Below are 20,332 nucleotides of genomic sequence, written 5' to 3' on the forward strand. Positions count from 1 at the left end.
TCGCATCAGGTGGCCAAATTATTGGCGTTTCAGTTACAACATCAGTCCTTCCAATGAACATTCAGGACTGATTTCCTTTAGGATGACTGGTTGAATCTCCTTGCTGTCCAAGAGACTCTCAAAAGTCTTCTCCAACACCACAGTTCAAAAGCATCAAATCTTCAGTGCTCAGCTTTCTTTATAGTCCAACTCTCACATCCATACATGACTACTAGAAAAACCAGAGCCTTGACTAGACAGATCTTTGTTGGAAAAGTAATGTCTCTGCTTTTTAATATGCTGTCTCACTTTCTAGTAGATCTCATCTTATTTGATAGCTTTAAATACTTCTATCCTGAATCTGAGATTCATAGATCCATCTACCTACTCTACATCTTTACTTGGATGTGTCTTTTGGGCATCTAACACTTAATATCTTCAAAACCAAACTCTTGATTTGCACACCCCACCCCTCAGGTTCCACACTGTTCCAGTAAATGACAACTCAATTCTTCCAAAACCCTGACTTATACTTGTTCCTCATGAATCATATTCAATTGCTCAGCAAATTTTGTTGGATCTACCTTCAAAATGTATCTAGAACACAGCTACTTCCCATTACCCCCATCGATACTATCTTGGTTTAAACCAACATAATCTTATACCTGGATTATCACAATAGCCTCTTAACTGTTCCCTTAGTTCCATCCTCAACCCCCTATAATCTACTGGCTACACAGAAGCTAGGAAAGTCATATCATGTCACACTTCTGCTTATAACCCTCCATTGCCTTCTCATCTCATTCTAAATAAAATCCAAAGTTCTTCAAATGGAATTCAAAGTTCAACACACTTTTCTAGATCTCTTTGGTCTCACTTCCTAGTGCACACTTTCTTATGTATTCAGCTCCAGTCACACAGTACTCCTTCCCGTTCCCAGAAATATGCCAACCACTTTATCTAATTAACATCCGATCCCACCATCATGTGACCCACTAGTCACCAAATATGCTTTATTTTTCTAAACAGTACCTATCATTACCCAACATATATTTTTTTCATTTTGTCCCACTAGAATGCAAGCTCTGTAAGAGTGGAAGTGCTGTCTGTTCTGTTTACTGCTTTTCACCAACACTTAGAACAGTGCTCTTACAGGCAACAACAAAAGTTTCTAGGCATGAAATTCAAAGGATTTTTCATAAAAAACAAGGAAGCAATCTTAAAATAACAAGAAATACTTCTAGAATGAAGCTATATTCCACAGCATCCATCAGGAATTTCAACTTAGGAAATGATAAATGACAATGTCCAAACATACAAGCCTTTCAGATGCATCAGAATCACAAGCATGTGGCAAGGATCACGTGCCCAATTAAGTGAATATCTTCTTACATATTCACCAGCTCATAAAAAGATGGATGAACTAAAGCACACTGCCCTGGTGAGTCTTGGAGGAAGAAAGCAATGACATCACTGGAGAACCTGAAGGCATATGGTCAGGCAGGACACATACACACACCCCACTTAGGCTGTGAAGGCTGAACGTCATGCTGAATGCCAAAGAAGGAGAATTCTCTGCGTCTGACACTCAGTCACCTCTAACTCCTCTGGTATCCCTCCCCACACAGCCCCCTCAAACCAGTCACATCCCTCAGATTGAGCCCTGAACCTGCAGTCATTCCAAAGACTTCTCCCCAAAGTGTCAAAGCCCTAAGTAGACCCCTTGCTATCACTGGCCATCAGAGCACCCTCTTCTGTCATGCAAACCTACAAAATTGCCCTCTTGTCATCAACGCCCCAGTCAGACTTGCTTTTTCAAGTCTCCTGTAAGGGCTCTATCCTGTCAGCCGGACCCCTGCTCACCTCTTCCCTTTACTAACGTCCACCGAGACCCCACGCCTGCTACCAGCTCTCAAATACCGCTCCGCAGTCATCAGTATCCCTCACAGACCTCCTGATCGCCCGCTCTATCCTCCCCTCCGCCCAGAACCCCTCTAAGCCCCTCTCCTGCCCCGCCCCTTGACACGCGGGCCCGCCCCTTGAGGTGGTGTCCCGCGAGCGGCGCCGGAAGCCCCGCCCCTCCCGGTTGCTAGGCTCAGGCAGCCGGAAGTCCCGCCTGCCGTGTAGTCGCCGCCGCCGCCGCCGTCGTTGTTGTTGTGGTTGGTGAGCTGAGCTCCGCGGCTCCGAGAGCCGGCTGCGTCCCTTCTTCGCCGCCGCCATGAAGTGGATGTTCAAGGAGGACCACTCGCTGGGTGAGCGCTCGGCCGCTGGCCCGGCCGTGGGGGCGGGGGCGGCGGGGGCCCCCTCCCCCACTCGGGCCTCCCCAGGCTGGGCCGGGCGGGGCGGGTGCTTCCCTCAGGACTCGGGCGGCTGAGGTCCTGGCCCCCCGGGCGGTTGCCCACCCGCCCCAGGCCGCTCTCTGCCGGCCCTCCCGGAGCCGGGGCCCCGAGGACCGGGCCCGCCCGGACGCCCTAGAGGACCGGGGGTGTGCGCAGGTCCCGGAGGGAGGAGGGCCGGGACTCTGGGAGGCGGCCGGCGGGCAGGCGCGGCAGTCAGTCCCGTGTGTTTCTCCCTCAGAACACAGATGCGTGGAATCTGCAAAGATCCGAGCGAAATACCCCGACCGGGTTCCGGTGAGTGCGTTCCCCGCCCCCTCGCCTCGCTGCCACCCCTGCCGTCTAGGACCGGTGGTGGGGCCCCAGACTGCTCAACAGTTGACAAGTTTAGATTCCAGTCACGGTTGTGGGGGCAGATGGGCCACACTGGGTAAGGGGCCGTCGAGGGCCGCGGCTTGAGGGGCTGTACTGGATGCTGTTCAGGATGCTTTGGTGCTGAACCTCGCGATCTAGGCCAGCGAGCTGTCTGCAGCCTCTGGGCTCCCTAGCCAATTATGTAAGAAACGATGTTCTAGGACAGGGCGACAGGTCACAGTCACTTTAGGGAATGGTGGTGGAGGGAGACGTTCACTTTAGTCTTGGAAGTGGTACTTCAGTCTCAGGACATTCATGTTTAACTTTGTACGTTCCTCTTTACCTGACTTCTGGTTCCCTTTTCTCACCCTGACCCTGTCATCCTTTCCTGGCCAAAAAAAAAAAAAAAGAAAAATCTGAGCCGCCACTGATCAATAATACTTATCCTGTATTTATCCCATGATGGGGGAGATAGTTTCTGTAACCCTTATTGATTTTTGAGGACATCCAGGCCTGTTATTGTAGCTTATTGCTTATGAACAGTTCTTTGGGGAGAGGCAGGAGGGATAGATTTGAAACTTAGTTCAGAGAAGCAACAGGCCAAGTGAAGAGCTTGGTCCTTGGCTGCCTGGGGTTGCCAGTCATCCCCATTGATCTGTCCCTTCTCATTTCCTGTGTTCTTTGAGATCCTAATTCTCCTGTATTGTGAAGGCAGATCCATTCTGGGGCCCTGGAGTAAGAGGCTGTAGAGGAACCCCTCACCAGATACTCTCACATCTGCCCAGACAAAATATTGAAAAGCTTTGTAGTGAGGGCTGTGTTTCTCTTATGCATGCTGAGATCAGGGATGGGAGCTGTATTAATAATTGACCACAGAAAAGCACTTACTGTTTCCCTGTAACACATTTATATCAATTCTTAACCTCCAGAGTGTGTGGTTTACTAAGCCAGGGGCATATTTGCTCATGTTATACCTTTTCCCACCCACCTCCTTGCCCACAGACTGTTAATCAGCACTCCAGCAATGCAAGGCCAGAGCCTCACGTTAGCAATCCAGTCATGACCTTTGCTTTCACAGGTGATTGTGGAAAAGGTCTCAGGCTCTCAGATTGTTGACATTGACAAACGGAAGTATCTGGTTCCATCCGACATCACTGTGGCTCAGTTCATGTGGATCATCAGGAAAAGGATCCAGCTTCCTTCTGAAAAGGCGATCTTCCTGTTTGTGGATAAGACAGTCCCACAGTCCAGGTGAGGGGTTTTTACTGGTATTGGACATCTGCTTGGTTGCTTACAGAACTCAAAACTTTGGGAGTCTGAAAACTCTTAGAGATCCTGATTAGAAATCTGAATTTTGTGCTCCCTGACATCAGGAGCTCAAGGAAAAGAAGAAAGGGCTACAATGGATGTGTGTGCACTTTGGGTAAGAAAACAGAGCAAGGCCTGGACTTTAAAAAAAAAGATGAAATTCAGCCTCAGATACCCAAGAATCACTTTAAATAGTTCAGGACTTAATTAGGCTTAAGCCATCAGTAGAACTGAATCCTGAAATGAGGTTTTTCTCCAAATGATCCGTGAAATAAGTCCTGTCGTTCTTCCCCAGGAGCCTGTGGGCCCTGCTGAGGCTTAGCTTCAGTTAAGCACCCTGCCTGCTCGCTCGCTCTCCAGGCTCAGTCCTCGACTCTGAGAGTATGCTGCCTGAGCCTCAGGTACCCGGAGATGGCTCTTTATAGACTTCCACCTCCCTTTGCTCTGTCAGAGTAGCTGCCCTCTTGTTCTTGCTGTTGTGCTGCCTGGAAGCAGTCGTTGGGATATTTGGGGCCTGAATTGAGGCAGGGGATTACAATTCGCTTCGAGGTAGGCAACAGCCTAGCTTTAGTCTCCTGTGGAGAGAGGAGAATTTTCTGGCTCAATCTGTATCCCTGGTCAGTTCTTTTCTGTTACTGATTTGAGTAACAGAGCCAAATGCTGGCCCTCTTCATCCTGAGTTTCATTTTGTTATCCCCCCAAAAGTACTACTTCTGAAGCTAAGGCTTTAAGAAGCCCTGGGAACTAGCCCCGTGTAGCCAAAATATGCTTCTTTTGAAAATCCTTGAAAGCTCCAGGAGAGGCCTAAGCCACATTCTAGTCCCATTTCCTATGAATAGAATAACTTTGGCTATTTTCAAGGTCTGGTTTTCTCTTTCCCAGTCTCTGTCACTTCTGCTTCCTGATATTTGGCAGAGGATAGGGGAGAATGGAAGGTCTGCCTTCCATGAGACCAAGGCTCTGCCTGAGGAGAAAGGCCAGGCCCTGCCTAATGGGCGCCATTGGTCTGCTTACAGCTTGAGCTTAGGAAGCTGTGGTGTTGCCAGGGGTCATCTTGTCACCCCGCTGGGCTCTCAGCCTTCCTTCCAAGCCTATGGGCACTGTGATGCTGGGTGCATTCTTCTCCAGGGGAGGCTAGGGAAGCCCTGGGCATTCCTGGTCACTTTCTGCTTCCCTTAAGGTGGTGGGGAGGTAGAGGTAAATAAATCTTCATGCCACCTGCAGCTTGTGCAGCTCCTTGACGACCCTGTGTGTTCTCCTTCCCAGAGTTGGCTTCTTGGTGGGAAGAAGTTTGTGAGTAGGACCTGTAGCCTTGAGTTTTGTTTTGCTTGATTCTGATCTTCTGATACTTCTTGAAGAAATGAAGCAGGCTTCTGGAGACATTAAGATTATGTTAATATAGCAATTACAATGGCTGCAGGTTTTAACTAATGCCCTCTCCCCAAGTAGAACTGGAAATGAAAAGTGATTCTCAGGGCAGCAGAAGCTGCTTTCTCTCCTGTTTTATTTGCCTTTCCAACCTGGTAAGAATCCTCCCTAAAAGAGGTTACAGTGGTGACCCAAGGCACACCAACCAGCCCCTCCACCCAGATCCTTCAGCGCCTTTGGCTCCACTTAATGACTTCCTGGCCCACATTTAAGGCAGCAGTTCTTTGTTTGGGGGTTTTAGTCTTCAAAACTAGTTTGCTTATAAACAAAAGAGGCATGTGACATCCTCGGGCTTTATGCAACTGCTGATCACCTGATGCCTGCCCAAACAAAATTGTCAGTCTCCTTCCTAAAGCTACAGTTTGACTCAGCTTCACCACTTCCTCCCCAAGGCAGCAGCAGCCTCTTCCTTAGCACTTTCCAGCCTCCTTAGGGAAGCATGGAGCCTCCTTTAACTGTTAGCCAGGGTTTGCAGCCTTTGGAGAGTGGCTGGGGAAATCAGAGTTGAGAAAGGATGAGCCCTCCCCCATCCCATAACGAGCAGATCTACACAAGGATTGCTTATGTCTGAGGCTGAGCAAAAGTAACTTCATTATTCCTGCCTTAGAGCGGACTTTGGGAGTGTTCTGGGATACAGGCGACCATCATGTAAAATAATGTGATTATGGTTTGAGTAGTCAGTGTTAATATTGACTCTAGAAATAGAGACAGAAGCAAGTCCCTAAGAGTTGTACATTTTAAATCCTTTCTGAGTTTTTTTGAAAGGGGAGATCTCAACTACCTTTTCCCATTTAGCATTGGAAAGTTGAATTCTCTGCCTAGGTGCTTGCATCTACAATCAGGCAGGAAACGAAAACCGTATCTTGGTGCAGACAGGACTTGAGAAAGAATATCATTATTGTATAAGTTTTCCAGTCAAGGCTGTAGTGGGGAACCCAGACCTGGCATTGGTGCCCACCTTTTGGTCTTTGTTTAGAGCACAGATAAAGAGTCTTATTAATCCCTTGTGTAAAATAGAAACTGGAGTATATTATTAAATTAAATATATCTAAAATGTTGTAATTTGGGAATGTTATGTCGGGAAATCTGTGCTGTTTAGGATTATGGTATTTAATTGTTCCTGGCTCTTTTTTTGTTAGTTTCTTTGTTCCTGGCTCTTAAAACGGTACTGTGTAAAAGAAGTTATGATGTCTTACAGTTCATTTAATTTAGAAATATGCTTCAATTCAACACTTTTGAGCATTTTTGGGTAAATACTTCTTCAAAGCAGGGTTTATTTTAGCAGTGGAATAGAGTATGTCAGAGAAAAACATGATAAAAAGAATAAGCAGTGGTTAATTTTTGTATTTTAGAATTTCAGGGAGCCTCTAGGGCCATATTAACTTTAACTTTGAGGCCCATGTCTTTCCAGGGTCCACAGCAGTAGCCACTGTCCTCTCCCCTCACCCCCCACCCCGCTTCCCCTGCTGGAAAAGAGACAAATCCAGGTCCAGTGGAAGCACGTGGGCTTCAAAGCAGATGGATGACCAGGTGGCCCATCGGTCCAGCCAATTCATGAGTCAGGCTGGATCCCACAGCCTCCATAAGCTGACCTTGGTTGGGGCCAAGGAAAACTGGTGCAGGGATGGGGCATCCACAGTTCTAGGTCAGCTGCCCCCAATTCATAAGCTGTCAGTAGCTTAAAACTAGTTTGTCCTCAGCAGCATGGCTCTTCCTAGATGTGGGTCCTTCTGAAAAGTGCCTTAATTACTGGTTAGTTTGTCTAGACCTGTTTGATCTTGAATGGAGGGGTGGGGGACAAGGTTTTAGGGAGCAGTTTAGGTTCATGTCACTCAGGGTCCCACCACACCTTAGATTGCCTTAAATCTGCTGTTGGATTTTCCCGTTTTTCCCTGTCAGACTGAGAGCTTGATGGTGGCGTCCTTGGATGGCTGTAACACGCGATGCCGCAGCAGTGATGCCGCAACAGGGAGCCTCAGTGCCGGGCTGGGGGTCGTCCCTGGGCGTCTCCTGTAGCCGCTAACTTGGGTGGGAACCCTTGGCGTTGCGGTGCTGCCCATGAGTTGTCAGCCTGACAGACGCGTCAGAGCAGCCTGTCTGCCTGCGGATGCTCTGGCGCTCCAGCGGCGGCCCGCCTAGTGCTGAGTGGCCTGGGCCTCTGAATTCTGAGAGGGGAGCCCAACTTCTCAGAGGTGTGTGGAACTTGTCCTAAAGGAACACACCAGCCTTCTGCTGTAGTGTTGAAGAGAGCATGTTTTACATCCCTGCCCTTCCACTTGGCTATCCTTTTAATGGGACTTCTTTTAAAAATTATTTTTAAACTATATTTGTAGCCCAGCTCTTTTTGGACTCTAGACTGAGTTATTCTGATTCTGTGTGTGTGGCCTGATCCCACAAGTGCTGTTTTCAGATCATACTGTACAGATGCTTTCTCAGCACCTAGGGAAGCCTTGGAATCAGGTGTCCAGTCATGGGCTGCGGACTGGAGTGTCTAGATCCCAGTTGTGAGCAGTCAGTTTTCAATTCCTGCCCAAGGGACACCCTGAGTATAAAAGGACATAGTGCTATTGCCAGCTAAGTAGACTCCGCGTGATGCTGCGTGGCAGAGAAACAGAATAGCGAGAGGGCTCTAAAGTCATTAGGGAAAGCCATCTAGTTATCAAAACACAGGATAAAGGAGGGGCCCTAAGACCTGCTCAGCGTGTGATACAGAGGCTGCAGTCGTGGCTTCCCTGGGAACTTGTGTGAAATGTAGAACCTCAGGCTTGACCTTGACCTTCAGAATCTAAATGGCTTTTTTGCAAGACATCCAGGTGATTCCGTGTGCATGTATGTATGTGAGGAGCGCTGTTCTAAGGGCCATCTTTGCAGAAGGTACAAGAATGCTGACACTCGGTTGTTAGATCCAGTTGTGTATTCACATGACGGCAGCACAACTTGGTGGCAAGAATGTCTCCTAGCTTTGTGGTCTGGGGTGAATTATTTAACCTCTGTGCCTCACTTTTATTATCTGTGAACTATGGGTTATGACTGTACCTGCCTCCTAAGACTGTTCTGAGGGTACAGAGTTATGTATGAAATACACTTAGAACAAGTGCTTGGCACATAAGTGTTTGCTATTAGAATTTTTATGATTGGCCTCTGTAGCTGCTAGAGCACTATTAAACAGATTTAGAAACCCAAGTTTTACCAAAAGACAATGGAATCTAAAGACAGAAAGCCACATGATTATAGACCTCCCTCCCCCAACCCCCTCAGAGTCTCAGAGCTTGCCTTAGCAGTCGGTCCACTGTCATTGTTCACTGCAGACAGCATTCAGAGTCGGGGGTTTATAAAGCTCCTCGGGTGTTTCTAACTCAGCAGCAGGATTTCGAGTCACTGTCCTTGAGTTTGTAACTTGCTAGAAGAGCAGAACTTAGTCTGGCAGATGGAACCACACCTGATGTAGACATCCAGGGGTTGCTGCCTTTGAATTGCACACAGTGTCTGTTGCTTCCAGGCCCTTTGGTAATGGTACTGGGGAAATTGTAGTTCAGGTCTTATCAAGAGCACCCTGGACACATGTACCAAGTGGTGCAGAGTGGTGGCGATAGCAGTAGCTGTTTTCCCCTTGGCCTCATTTTGAGGATTCTCAGGGAAAAGTTGGGTTCCTTAGGGTGCAAGCCACCGGGGCGAAAAGTCTTCTCGAGAGACGTGGCTACTCATTCCAACCTTTTGCTAGTTGCTGGCTCCTCACTCCACTTCCTGGGTTGTCACTCTTCTTCCTAGTAACATGCTCTTAAAGATAGGCATCTTCCCCTCTGGCAAAACTCAGCTTGGCTGCACAAGGAATCATCTTGGATATCTTAAAACTTACTGATTCCTGGGCCCTACCTCCAGAGATTCTGATTTAGTTGGTCTGAGGGAGGGCTTGGGCATGTTTTTCAAGCTCCCCATTGTTTCTGTAGCTGAGGTGGAGGCCCGCCACTCTCAACAGGCATCCTTCTGCTGGCTGCCCCCAGGTCCTCACGTGTCCCAGGGCAGTACGGTCCATAAAGTGGCATGCAAGCTACCTGTGTGATTCTACATATTCTAGCAGCCACATTCAACAAGAAAAAGAACAGTATATTTCATCTTTTTTTTGTACTTTGACACTTTGAAATTTTGTGTATGTTTTACACTTACAGCACAGCACAATTCAGATGAACCACTTTTCAAGCGCTGAACACAGATACAGAGTGGCTACTGCATTGGACAGCAGAAACATAGTACATTTCTATCATAGCAGAAATTTCTCGTGGACAGTGCTGCTTCCTTATTTTACGAATTCCACCTCAGAGCCTCGCAGAGCACAGTTCTTATTGTACAAGATGCCAGTGACAGGCTATTTTGTATTCATACTCATCCCCTCCTACATTGTTACTAATTCTCCTCTACCCACACAGCCAGCCCTCTAAGCTTAAAGAGAGGCAGGAAGAGTAGGGAAGGAGGAAACTTCCCCTTTGTATGGAAGTGTGGTCTCTCTCTGTTGACGTGGAGGGCTCTCACAGCCGCCAGGAGCAAGGCAGGGCCATGGTGCAGCCTTGTTTTCACCAGCTGGAGGCCCTGACCCCTCTCCGTGTGCCCACTGCCCTGGTTTTACTGAGTCCTGCACTGAAGCATCTGTTATGACCTTTCTGGGCCTAGTGACCTCTGACGTCTCGAGCTGGCTCCCAGACTGCTCCGTCAGATGGGGCTCTGGTTGACACCCCATCTCCCCCCACACGTAGTCATGCCCATGTTTAGCATGTGTCTGGACCTCCTGCTCATCTCGAATAGTGAATTCAGGTGGCCAGAGCTCAGGTGTTGCTAGGCTATCCTCTGGAGCCAGTGCAGCTCAGCTTCATGGTGGAGCGCGCCCAGGTCTCCCCTGCTGCAGTCTGTTGTACTGCTGAGGGAAAGCCAGCTCTCCTCCCCCGCGTGCTTAGCTGGAGCAGTATCTGTTCATGGAGGCTTCTTAGGCAGGACTTCTTTGGCTGCTGATACAGCCTGAGAGCTTCTTGCTCTACCTGCGAGGAAAGCAGCTTCCCTTTGATGGCGCCAACGCCGGTCTCAGGCACAGGTCTCTGGTGGGGGAGGTTGCACAGGCATGAACCCACTTGTTCACGTCCTGTCAGGCACTAGTTATGAATCTTCAGAGGCCAGCTGGAAGGAGGCACTGCTCCCACCTTTGTCCTCCGCTCCCACAGACGGGCTCTTGGTCCCGTACTTGTTTCAGCTTTCTCCCCTGCCCCTGGCGTTCAGGAAGCTCTCTGAAAGCACTCCCTGGGAGCTGGGGCTGGCTTCTGAAGGATTTCCTTGGTGTGAGGGTGCGTCCGATGGACTAGCCTTGAGATAGGAGGCTGATTCTAGTCTAATCCCCGATTCCCTGAGGCCTGATTCCTTTTATCAGCCTCTCACCAGAGGTGTTACAGAGAGTAGCTAGTTTAGGTAGTGTCCTCCTTATCCTCAAGCCATTTTTCTCCCAACAGCTGGACTCAGTCATTAACCCCAACTCTCAGTGTTATGTTTCTCTCTTTCAAGCCTAACTATGGGACAGCTTTACGAGAAGGAAAAAGATGAAGATGGATTCTTGTACGTGGCCTACAGTGGTGAGAACACTTTCGGCTTCTGAGGCCGGCGCTGGGCTGGTGCGGCGTTCCTGCTGTGGATCTTGTAAATAGCCGGCCATTTTCAGTTACTCTACCAGAACCTCTTGACATAGACCTATCAGTGGATTTGTAACTGGATTTATTTCTTAATATATTGGAAGGTTTTGTTTCCTTAGACTAGTAAATTATCACACAGAGTTTTATTTTGCGTTTTTTCTTTTTGTGCACTGTCCTCATGACTATACCCTCCAGAGAACTCTTTCCTCTGGGAATCTTATTTAATGAAGATATTTCCATATTGAAGTGAGGGAGGTGGGAATTAAAGTGAAAGGGGAGATGATGCATTTATTCTGGATTATGTTTGAAGTGTTAGATGGTGAAGTGTTAAAAGCATCCAAATTAAATCCATAGCAATCAGAACACTTGCTTTACTAGATTTTGCCAACTGCCAGTCATGTTGGACTGACCTAATCTGTTCCTCTTTCTGAAACTATTAAGGTAAATAATTAACAATAAAACTTCCTCTTATAAAGGCACTGCAGTGTGACCTTGTCCTTTATTCACCTTATTTTAGATGGGTGAGAGAAGGCACTCCTACGTCCGCCAGGCCAGGAGGAGGGTTTGTGGGGCCCATGGCAGAACAGCTGGGCACAGGAAGCCTCTGTCAGGAGGGACTTTTTTTAAGTGGTCAATATAATCTCTAAAAAGGTGTATAGCAAGAAGTCCTTCTCCCACTGCTGTTTTCTGACTACCCTAACCCTCCACCTTTTGGGAAACTTCTTTTACTGGCACATTCTTTTCAAAATTTGTTTTTGGAAGTCCAGTTATATGTGAATATATGTTCAAAATGTTTTTTTCTTATACAAAAGAGAACACATTATATATACTTAGAACATATTAGATATACTTTTTTTCAATGAACAGTATATCATGGTGATCTTTCTATACTGGTTCATAGAAAGCCTTTTCATTTATTTTAGTATTGCATTGTGTGAGTTTATCATTACTGCAACCGAGTGGGACCCTGTGTGGCTCCTGGGCATGGAAACCTTTCCACGTGCCCTGTTCTTGTAGGGAAATAGACTCTAGCCTCCATGACCTTCCCTGAGTTCCAAAAGGCAGATTCAAACACTTGTTAATTGAGGAAGGGTGATACAGTCACCAACTCAATGGACATGAAGTTGAGCAAGTTCTGGGAGAGAGTGGAGGACAGAGGAGCCTGGCGTGCTGCAGTCCACGGGGTCGCAGAGAGTTGGACATGACTTAGGGACTGCACAGACTTAGGGACTGCACAACAACAAATCGGGAGGGAGCGGATGCAGAGCCTGGGAAGAGCAGCCTAGAAACAGTAGTGAAGCCCGTGGGCAAGGCTCTGGTTCCAGGTCAAGGGATACACAGAATACCTTTGAGCTCTTTACAGAACTCAAGACTCCCAGCAAATGGAAAAGTGAAAGTGAAAGTCGCTCAGTTGTGTCTGACTCTTTGCGACCCCATGGACTATACAGTCCATGGAATTCTCCAGGCCAGAATACTGGAGTGGGTAGCCGTTCCCTTCACCAGGGGATCTTCCTAACCCAGGGATTGAACCCAGTCTCCTGCATTGCAGGTGAATTCTTTACCAGCTGAGCCACAAGGGAAGCCTCAACAAATGGAAGGTGTTAGCATCCTTCATTCCAGACAAGACCCCCGAGGCCAGACTAAAGGGGTGCAGGCCCTGCAGACACCCTAACCTATATGGTCCTCTCACAGATGAAGGAACAGCACCTGACACAACTCAAAACCTATTTAACTTTTCAGTAAATTAAGAGTTCTTTAATTTGATAAAGGGGATTCATAAAAGACCTGTAGCAAATATGTACATTTTAGTAAATAAAGCTATGGCGAATGAGGCAGTGTGGTACTGACATTGGGATAGACAAATACTTTAGTGGAACAAAACCCAGAAATTGATCTATGTATAAAACATGTGGCATAACAAGTTATCAGGGAAATAATGAACCAGTTAACAAATGGGACTGCAACAGTTGGTTACCTAATATGGTAAAATTTCAGAGTCATTCCTATTAAAAACTAACTAAAAAAGGAAATCCGAGGGGTGAACTCTATGGTATATGAATTATATCTCAGTGAAGCTATTAAGAAGTCTGCTCTCAGTGCTTTTCTGAACTTTGTTCTGGCATAAAACTAATGAGAGAAAAAGTAAAGGAGAGGCAAAAGATCAGAAAGGAAGACTATAATATACAGACCATGATAATCTGCACAGAAAAATCTAAGATAATCTATACAAATTAGAGTAAGAAAGTTCTCCATGGCGGGTGGATACCAGATCAGTCACAAATATTGATGTTTTTACACACCAGTTATGACCAATTAGGGAATATTATAGGAAAAAAATTCATTTTCAATAGAAGTAAAATGTATATGTGCATAGGAATAAACTTAATACGATATGTAAGACCTTTATGGGAAAAATGATTATTACTGAAGGACATAAAGAAGAGATAACCCTAATATACCATATTCAAGGATAAGAACATCTAGGACTATAAAGATGCATATTGCCCCCAGATTAATCTCTGAGTTTAATACAATTTGAATAAAACTCCCAATCAGGTGTGTGTCTGTGTAATCTGACAATTGCTGGCAAAAGTTCATTAATTGGAGAGCAAAAGCCAAGAATAACAAGGAAATATTAAGAAAAACAAGCCAGGGAGATCTGTGTTAGCAGTAATTAAGTAATTAAGACTGTGCCATGTGGCAAAGAAACAGACACACAAACCAGGGGACACAACAGAAACCCAGATTAGACCCATGTTTAAAATAGAGCAGTGATGGCATGAAAAATCAAAGGGGGATGAACCTGTTAATCTATTATTTTATAATGGTTTTATATATATATGAATATAGATTAAATAATGCAAATAAATGCAAGATGAATCAAACATCTAAATGTGGAAAAGCAAAACTTAAAAAAAATCTAGGAAAAACAATTTGGAACAGCTACTATCTTAAGTGTTGGGAAAGAGAGACATCCCTGGCGGCTCTGGTAAAGACTTCGCCAGGGTTTGATCCCTGGTTGGGGCAGATCCTGCGGACATGCCGAGGAGCAGCTCAGCCCGCACTCTGGAGCCCCAGAACCACAGCCACCAAGTCCTTGCGCTGCCGCTGCCGAAGCCCGCGGGCCCCGGAGCCTGTGCTCCGCAACGAGAGAAGCCACTGCAAGAAGGAGCCGGAGCACTGCAACTGGAGGGGAGCCCCTGTTCACTGCAACAGGAGAAGAGACCGTGCAGCCACAAAGACCCAGCACAGCGCAGCCAGGGCACCCATCCCAGAGGCAGCCCAAGCATCTCCTTCAAGGAGAATTTAGGAGGCAGTGTAAATGTTTTTATTCTCAAAAGCCTCACTCTTCATTAGACTGAATGGTAGAAGGCTTTAAAAATCACAATTGGGGATTTAAAGTTCCCCTTTTCATCTTTATTTCCTCAGGGAGAAAAAAAAATCCTGGTGGTTGACATCGAGAAGGCAAGGCCCCAAGAGTTAGGTAGGAGGATCTATATATATATCTCTGTGATCAACAGCCCTGCTTCCTCACCTCCTTAGAGACGGACTGCTGCTTCCAGATGTGGTAAGGGGTGGTGCATGTGAGCAAACGCCTGGTGCGCAGCAAGGGGCTCCAAATCATTTGCCCAACAGGCTGCTTCTATGGATGATCTCTCAGGTTTGTTAGAAGCAGCTCTGCAAATCTGGATCAGTATACTGCAAAAGAGAGTCCCTTATGAGCAGCAGCGGGAGACCAAGTCTGGCCCAGCACATGTGGCAAGCAGCCCTCCTCAAGCCTGTGCTGGACAGTGTCTCAGCTCATGGCCACAACCCCAGTGCCGGGGGTGTCACCCCACCCTCAGTCAAAGGTGAGGATACTGACACTCCGAAAACGCACTTACCCACCCACGAGCAGACACTCAGAGCCTCCTGGAGCCACAACTCAAGCTCAGATCTGTAGCTAAAATCCATCTCTGTTCTGCTAGACCAGAGGTTACAAACAGAATGCCTGTGTCTGTATGTGGCCCCTAAACGTGTATCTAAAAATACAGCTTTCTTGCTTCTCAAAAATCTCTGAAGATCTGGCAACAATTGGCCAGAATAACAAACAACAACAAAATGGCTCCTCTTTGGACAAGGCGCCTTCCAGTTCACTCCATCTACTTTTTAAAGGTTTCCTATTCCTGGATATATTTGGGCTTACAACCTTTGCACCATAATTTATGTGCCCTCCTTTATTTTAGAACAGACTTCCCCAAAGTACATGTAACCAAAATAGTAACTCACATTGGCCCTCATCTTTGATGAGAGAAGCAGAGAACTGGGAGGCACGATCTGCCTGTGTCGGCACAGGTGACCGAACCCTGGAGTCGGTGGAGACTCCTGCTCCCTCACCCCAAAGCCTGGTTCTTTGGCTGCCAGCTGTTTTCCTCAGTCTGGCAGTCACAATACCACTGGGGAAAGGACAGAAAGTATGGCATGAAAATACCAACTGAAATGGCACTTACTGGAGGTCAAAACAGTCCACCAGGGGCAGTGATAAAAAAGGAAGTTGGTGAAATCTTACAGGGGAGGGACAGGGAACACACATTGAGAAGAACTCTCTGCTTTCTCTCAATTAACAGAATCAAATTCAATGAAAACAGGGCAAACTGGGCAAAGCTTGGGTTGCCCACAGTTTAACTTCTCGGTGACTCCCCGAGAGGGTGCACATAAAGGCCTGTTGTTGAACTGCAGAAGGGTGCTGGGAACGGGCTCTGTGGTCCTGCTCTGCTGTCAGGTCGGTTTCACCACCCAGGGGCCCGCAGTGCCTCTCCCCATGGAGACACTGCCGCGTTTCAATGCGCTTTTCATTCTCTTGGCTGCCTGAGCAAACAGCCATCACTGTTTCCATTGTGAGCTCTTCTCATGGAGCCAAGCCCAAGTTCAGAGAAAATGTGTTTGAGACCAACATTTGGCAGCCTGGGTCCTCACTTGGAGCGACTTTCTGCCTTTGCCTTTTTCCTATTGAGACAGGTCCTGAACTTGGAGACTGAAGAGCAGTGCTGAACACAGTTCTAGAAGCTAATTCCTCATCCTGCTAGCTCATGGGGACAAGGGACAAAAAATCTACACGAAAATCCAGAGCCTGGGTTTGTTGCACCAAGTCATGTCCAATTCTTTGTGATCCCATGGACTGCAGCACCCCAGGCCTCCCTGTCCCTCACCATCTCCTGGAGTTTGCCCAAGTTTATTGAATCAGAGATGCCATCTAATCACCTCATCCTCTGTCACACTCTTCTCCTTCTGCCTTCAATCTTTCCCAGCATCAGGGTCTTTTTTGCATCAGGTGGCCAAAGTATTGGGGTTTCAGGTTCAGCATCAGTCATTTCAATGAGTATTCAGGGTTGATTTCCTTTAGGATTGATTGGTTTGATCTCTTCGCAGTCCAAGGGACTCTCAAGAGTCTTCTCCAACACCACAGTTTGAAAGCATCAATTCTTTGGTGCTCCACCTTCTTTATGGTCCAATATTCACATCTGTACATGACTACTGGAAAAACCATAGCCCTGACTATATGGATCTTTGTCAGAAAAGGGATGTCTTTGCTTTTTAATACATCGTTATTACATTGTATTACAGTGCCTGGGTAACTGAGACAAAAATTATTTCCTGGTGGGAGGGGGGATCGGGATGGGGAATACATGTAACTCTATGGCTGATTCATGTCAATGTATGACAAAACCCACTGAAATGTTGTGAAGTAATTAGCCTCCAACTAAAAAAAAAAACACACAAAAAACACAACAACCATTCAAGTTAAAAAAAAAAATTTCCATTCCTCTCTTGTAACCAACATGACTTAGTCCATACATATCTCACAGTGTCAATGAGTTAAGTTTCTTGGAAAAAATTTGTCTTTGCATCATCTACCCAATTAAGAATTTTTATGAGAAATCTCATCTCAATGTTGAAAAAACTGAATATCTTAACCCTGGGGCCTCATTTTCTAGATCAAGTGACAGGTTAAAATTCAGAGAGTAAATGCTTTCTCTGCATCCACATAGGAAGAAGTGACAATTGGAACTAGGACATAATTATTAATACTTCAATATCTAAACCAAAGTTTATTCTACTATGCCAAGTCATGGATAATGACCAGGTTTTTTTTTTTTTTTTTTTTTAACATTTTTACATTGAGGTATGATTCCATATAATAAAATGCACAGATCTTAAGTATACAGCTTAAAACATTTTGACAAATGTTTACATCCATGTAATCAACTCTCTGGTCGAAACATGGAATGTCTCCATCATGCTAGAAGTTGCCTTGGGTCTTTTTCTACTCAACTCCCTTCTCCCATCTTCCTGCACCCAGCAATGACCCCTACTCTGAATTCCATCCCCTTTGATTAGTTTTGGGGCCCTGGTTTCAAGAAATAAAAAACGAATGCATGTGAATTTGCCTGCAGCCCTGAAGAGTCTCTACAGAATTTTCCTCCCCATCTTGGACCACAAGTCCTGCTTAAGATTTGTTTTGGATCCATCTGGACGTTCTTCCAGAAAGTCAGTCGTAGCCCCAGTACAGGTATATTTAGGTTTAAATGGATTCACGTTTAGAAGAAGTGGAGGCTAACTATTAAATATGATTCTTCAAGATGTGGCATAAAAAGAGCTCTTCCTGCTGGAAAATCAAGTTTCTTCTTCCAAAATACGTGCCTCCTTGGCTCTGCGTATCCTACCATTCCTTCAGAGTAGCTGCCTTTGTTCCAGTGGAAAGAATTGCCTGAGCCCTTGAAAGCGAGCACATGCGCATTAGCTCTCTTGCTTAGAAGCTGTTTCCCAGTTTCCAGAACCTGCTCCTGCAGGGGACTCCTCTTGACAGCTCCCTTGCCTGCCCCAGATACCATCGCAGGATGGCGTGGCCGTTAAAAACCTAACATTTCCTAAGCTATCTGACTCGCCAGCAAGGGACCTGGGTCTTGGAAACTGGAAAACTTCGGGTAAAGCTTGCTCAGAACGTTGCCTGAAAGCCAAAAAGTGTTGCCAGGGTCCAGGTGGACGGAGCCTTCCACCAGCCACAGCGGGCCCCGCCTTTCCCTGCGGGGCACCGCAGCCAGCACGGGTCATTTTCTCCACATTGGTCGGCTCCCTAGACAGTGAGCTAATGCTTGGCACGGAAAAGCTCCAGAAAACAAGGCATTTAACCGCACACGTTGAGGCAGAAATGACTACATGGAATATATAGCAAAATTATTTAAATCAAGCCAACTTTTAAAAACTCTAAAGAGAATAAAAGTTATGCACACATAGCTGTAACATTAGCACCCACTCGTGAACACAGAACAAAGAGGAAGCAATGCTGAAAATGTAAACTACCCTTAAAGAGCCAGATTTCAGAAGACATTTTGTGAGCAAAGACAGAATTCTGTGTAATTAGCTGCCTGAAGCATGCTGAGTCCCTCTTCCCTACATGTCACTTCTGAGTATGTTGTGGTGTTTCTGCAGTTTAAAATGCTGTTCTTTTTCTCTTTTTGAGATTTTACTTCAGGGACTTCCCTGGTGGTCCAGTGGTTAAGATTCCGTGCTGCCAGTACAGCAAGTGCAGGTCTGACCTCTGGTCGGGGAACTGAGATCCCATATGGCACACAGCACAGTCAACAATTTAAAAAATAATAATAATAAAATTTACTTTAAAAAATAAGTACTATACTAACATGGTTTAAAATTTTAAAAATAATCAAACGTAAAATGTATTCAGAGAAAAGTCTCCCTCCTGCTCTCAGGCCCCAGCCATTCTCTTTCCTTACCTGTAGGCCTGTTCTCATGTATCTATTCAGAGCTAGTTTAGCAAGACATAGATACATACCTTTTCTCCTTTTTTATAGAAATGGAATGTTACATTTTGCTTTTTCATTTGCACTTGTATTTAGAAGCTGAATTTTGAAGACGCATTTCCGTAAAGAAAACTTTTATGTTCATTTATACTTTGACACAGTGAATCCCACCTCTAAAAAAATCTACCCAAAAGATACACTGGCAAAAATACAAAATATTCTATTCACAGAGTATGTCAAAAGGGAAGAATATGAAATGTCTATCACCAACTAAGAAAGTTATGACCAACCTAGACAGCATATTAAAAAGCAGAGACATTACTTTGCCAACAAAAGTCCATCTACTCAAAGCTATGGTTTTTCCAGCAGTCATGTATGGATGTAGGAGTTGGACTATAAAGAAAGCTGAGCACTGAAGAATTGATGCTTTTGAACCGTGGTGTTGCTGAAGACTCTTGAGAGTCCCTTGGACTGCAAGGAGATCCAATCAGTCTATCTTAAAGGAAATCAGTCCTGGTTATTCATTGGAAGGACTGATGCTGAAGCTGAAACTCCAATACTTTGGCCACCTGATGCAAAGAACTGACTCATCTGAAAAGACCCTGATGCTGGAAAAGATTGAAGGCAGGAGAAGGGGACGACAGAGAATGAGATGGTTGGATGGCATCACCAACTCAATGGACATGAGTTTGAGTAAACTCTGGGAGTTGGTGATGGACAGGGAGGCTTGATGTCCATGGGGTTGCAAAGAGTCAGACATGACTTAGTGACTGAACTGAACTGATTACCAACTAAAAAAAGTGGTTACTGTTGGGGGCAGGAACAGAAGTCACGGAACAAAGATGGAAGACCTTTCTGAATGTACCATTTAAAAAAAAATGTTTTAAATTTTACATAATTTTTTTTTGGTAAAAAGTCCCCCTAAAAATTGAAAGGGAAATGAAACAAAATTAACTGTGTATAGATGTGGAGCAGAGAGGAACTAGAGAGGAACTGTTTCCAGTGACTTTGACATACTCACAATCTGGGAGTTCCCTGGTGGTCCAGTGGTTAGGATTTGGGGCTTTCACTACTGTGGCCCAAGTTCAATCCCTGGTTGCGGAACTGAGATCTCACAAGCCTTTGGGCGCCTCCAAAAACAAAAACAGAACACCTCATAATCCCTAGTTCAGGTTCCTCAACCTCAGCAACACTGACATTTTGGGCAGGATATAGTTCTTTGTTGTGGGGGGTTGTCCTATGTATCATAGGGTATCAGCACCCAAGGCTCGGGTGAGCCTCCCTGATTGGCAGTGATACTTCACACTGCCGGTCAGATGTCACGGCCCCCCAGCACTGTGCTGGGTGAGCCCCCCGGAGAGTGTTCTGGAATACAGGAGGAAGGGGCAGGCCATGCCAGGAGGAGCCACACGTGGAAGCCCCAGGGTAGGTCAGGATGCTCTGGGGTCGAGGAGGAAATGTG

At 46.1% G+C, this 20,332-nt stretch overlaps 2 protein-coding genes across 7 annotated transcripts in view; one reads left to right on the top strand and one right to left on the bottom strand.

Moving 5' to 3' along the window:
* Positions 1–2,072: 2,072 nt before the first annotated feature.
* On the top strand, positions 2,073–11,550 carry GABARAPL2 (GABA type A receptor associated protein like 2). The gene is made up of 4 exons (XM_065925052.1): positions 2,073–2,231; positions 2,557–2,612; positions 3,748–3,920; positions 10,947–11,550. Exons 1-4 carry the CDS (start codon positions 2,198–2,200, stop codon positions 11,035–11,037), a joined length of 354 nt encoding a protein of 117 aa, XP_065781124.1. The 5' UTR covers positions 2,073–2,197; the 3' UTR covers positions 11,038–11,550.
* ADAT1 (adenosine deaminase tRNA specific 1) overlaps positions 3,904–20,332 on the bottom strand; it is a 47,129-nt gene continuing 30,700 nt past the window's right edge. For 3 of the 6 annotated variants that reach the window (XM_065925049.1, XM_065925041.1, XM_065925043.1), the window contains one exon: positions 14,447–14,770. In XM_065925049.1, coding sequence (XP_065781121.1) covers positions 14,611–14,770 — 160 coding nt within the window. In that variant the 3' untranslated portion in view covers positions 14,447–14,610. Of the gene's footprint in view, positions 5,351–14,256; positions 14,279–14,445; positions 14,771–20,332 lie in introns of those variants that run through there. The other 3 variants (XM_065925042.1, XM_065925048.1, XM_065925045.1) reach the window with 3 other exon arrangements.

Source organism: Muntiacus reevesi, chromosome 2 (genome assembly GCF_963930625.1).
Source record: "Muntiacus reevesi chromosome 2, mMunRee1.1, whole genome shotgun sequence".
NCBI lineage: Eukaryota > Metazoa > Chordata > Mammalia > Artiodactyla > Cervidae > Muntiacus > Muntiacus reevesi.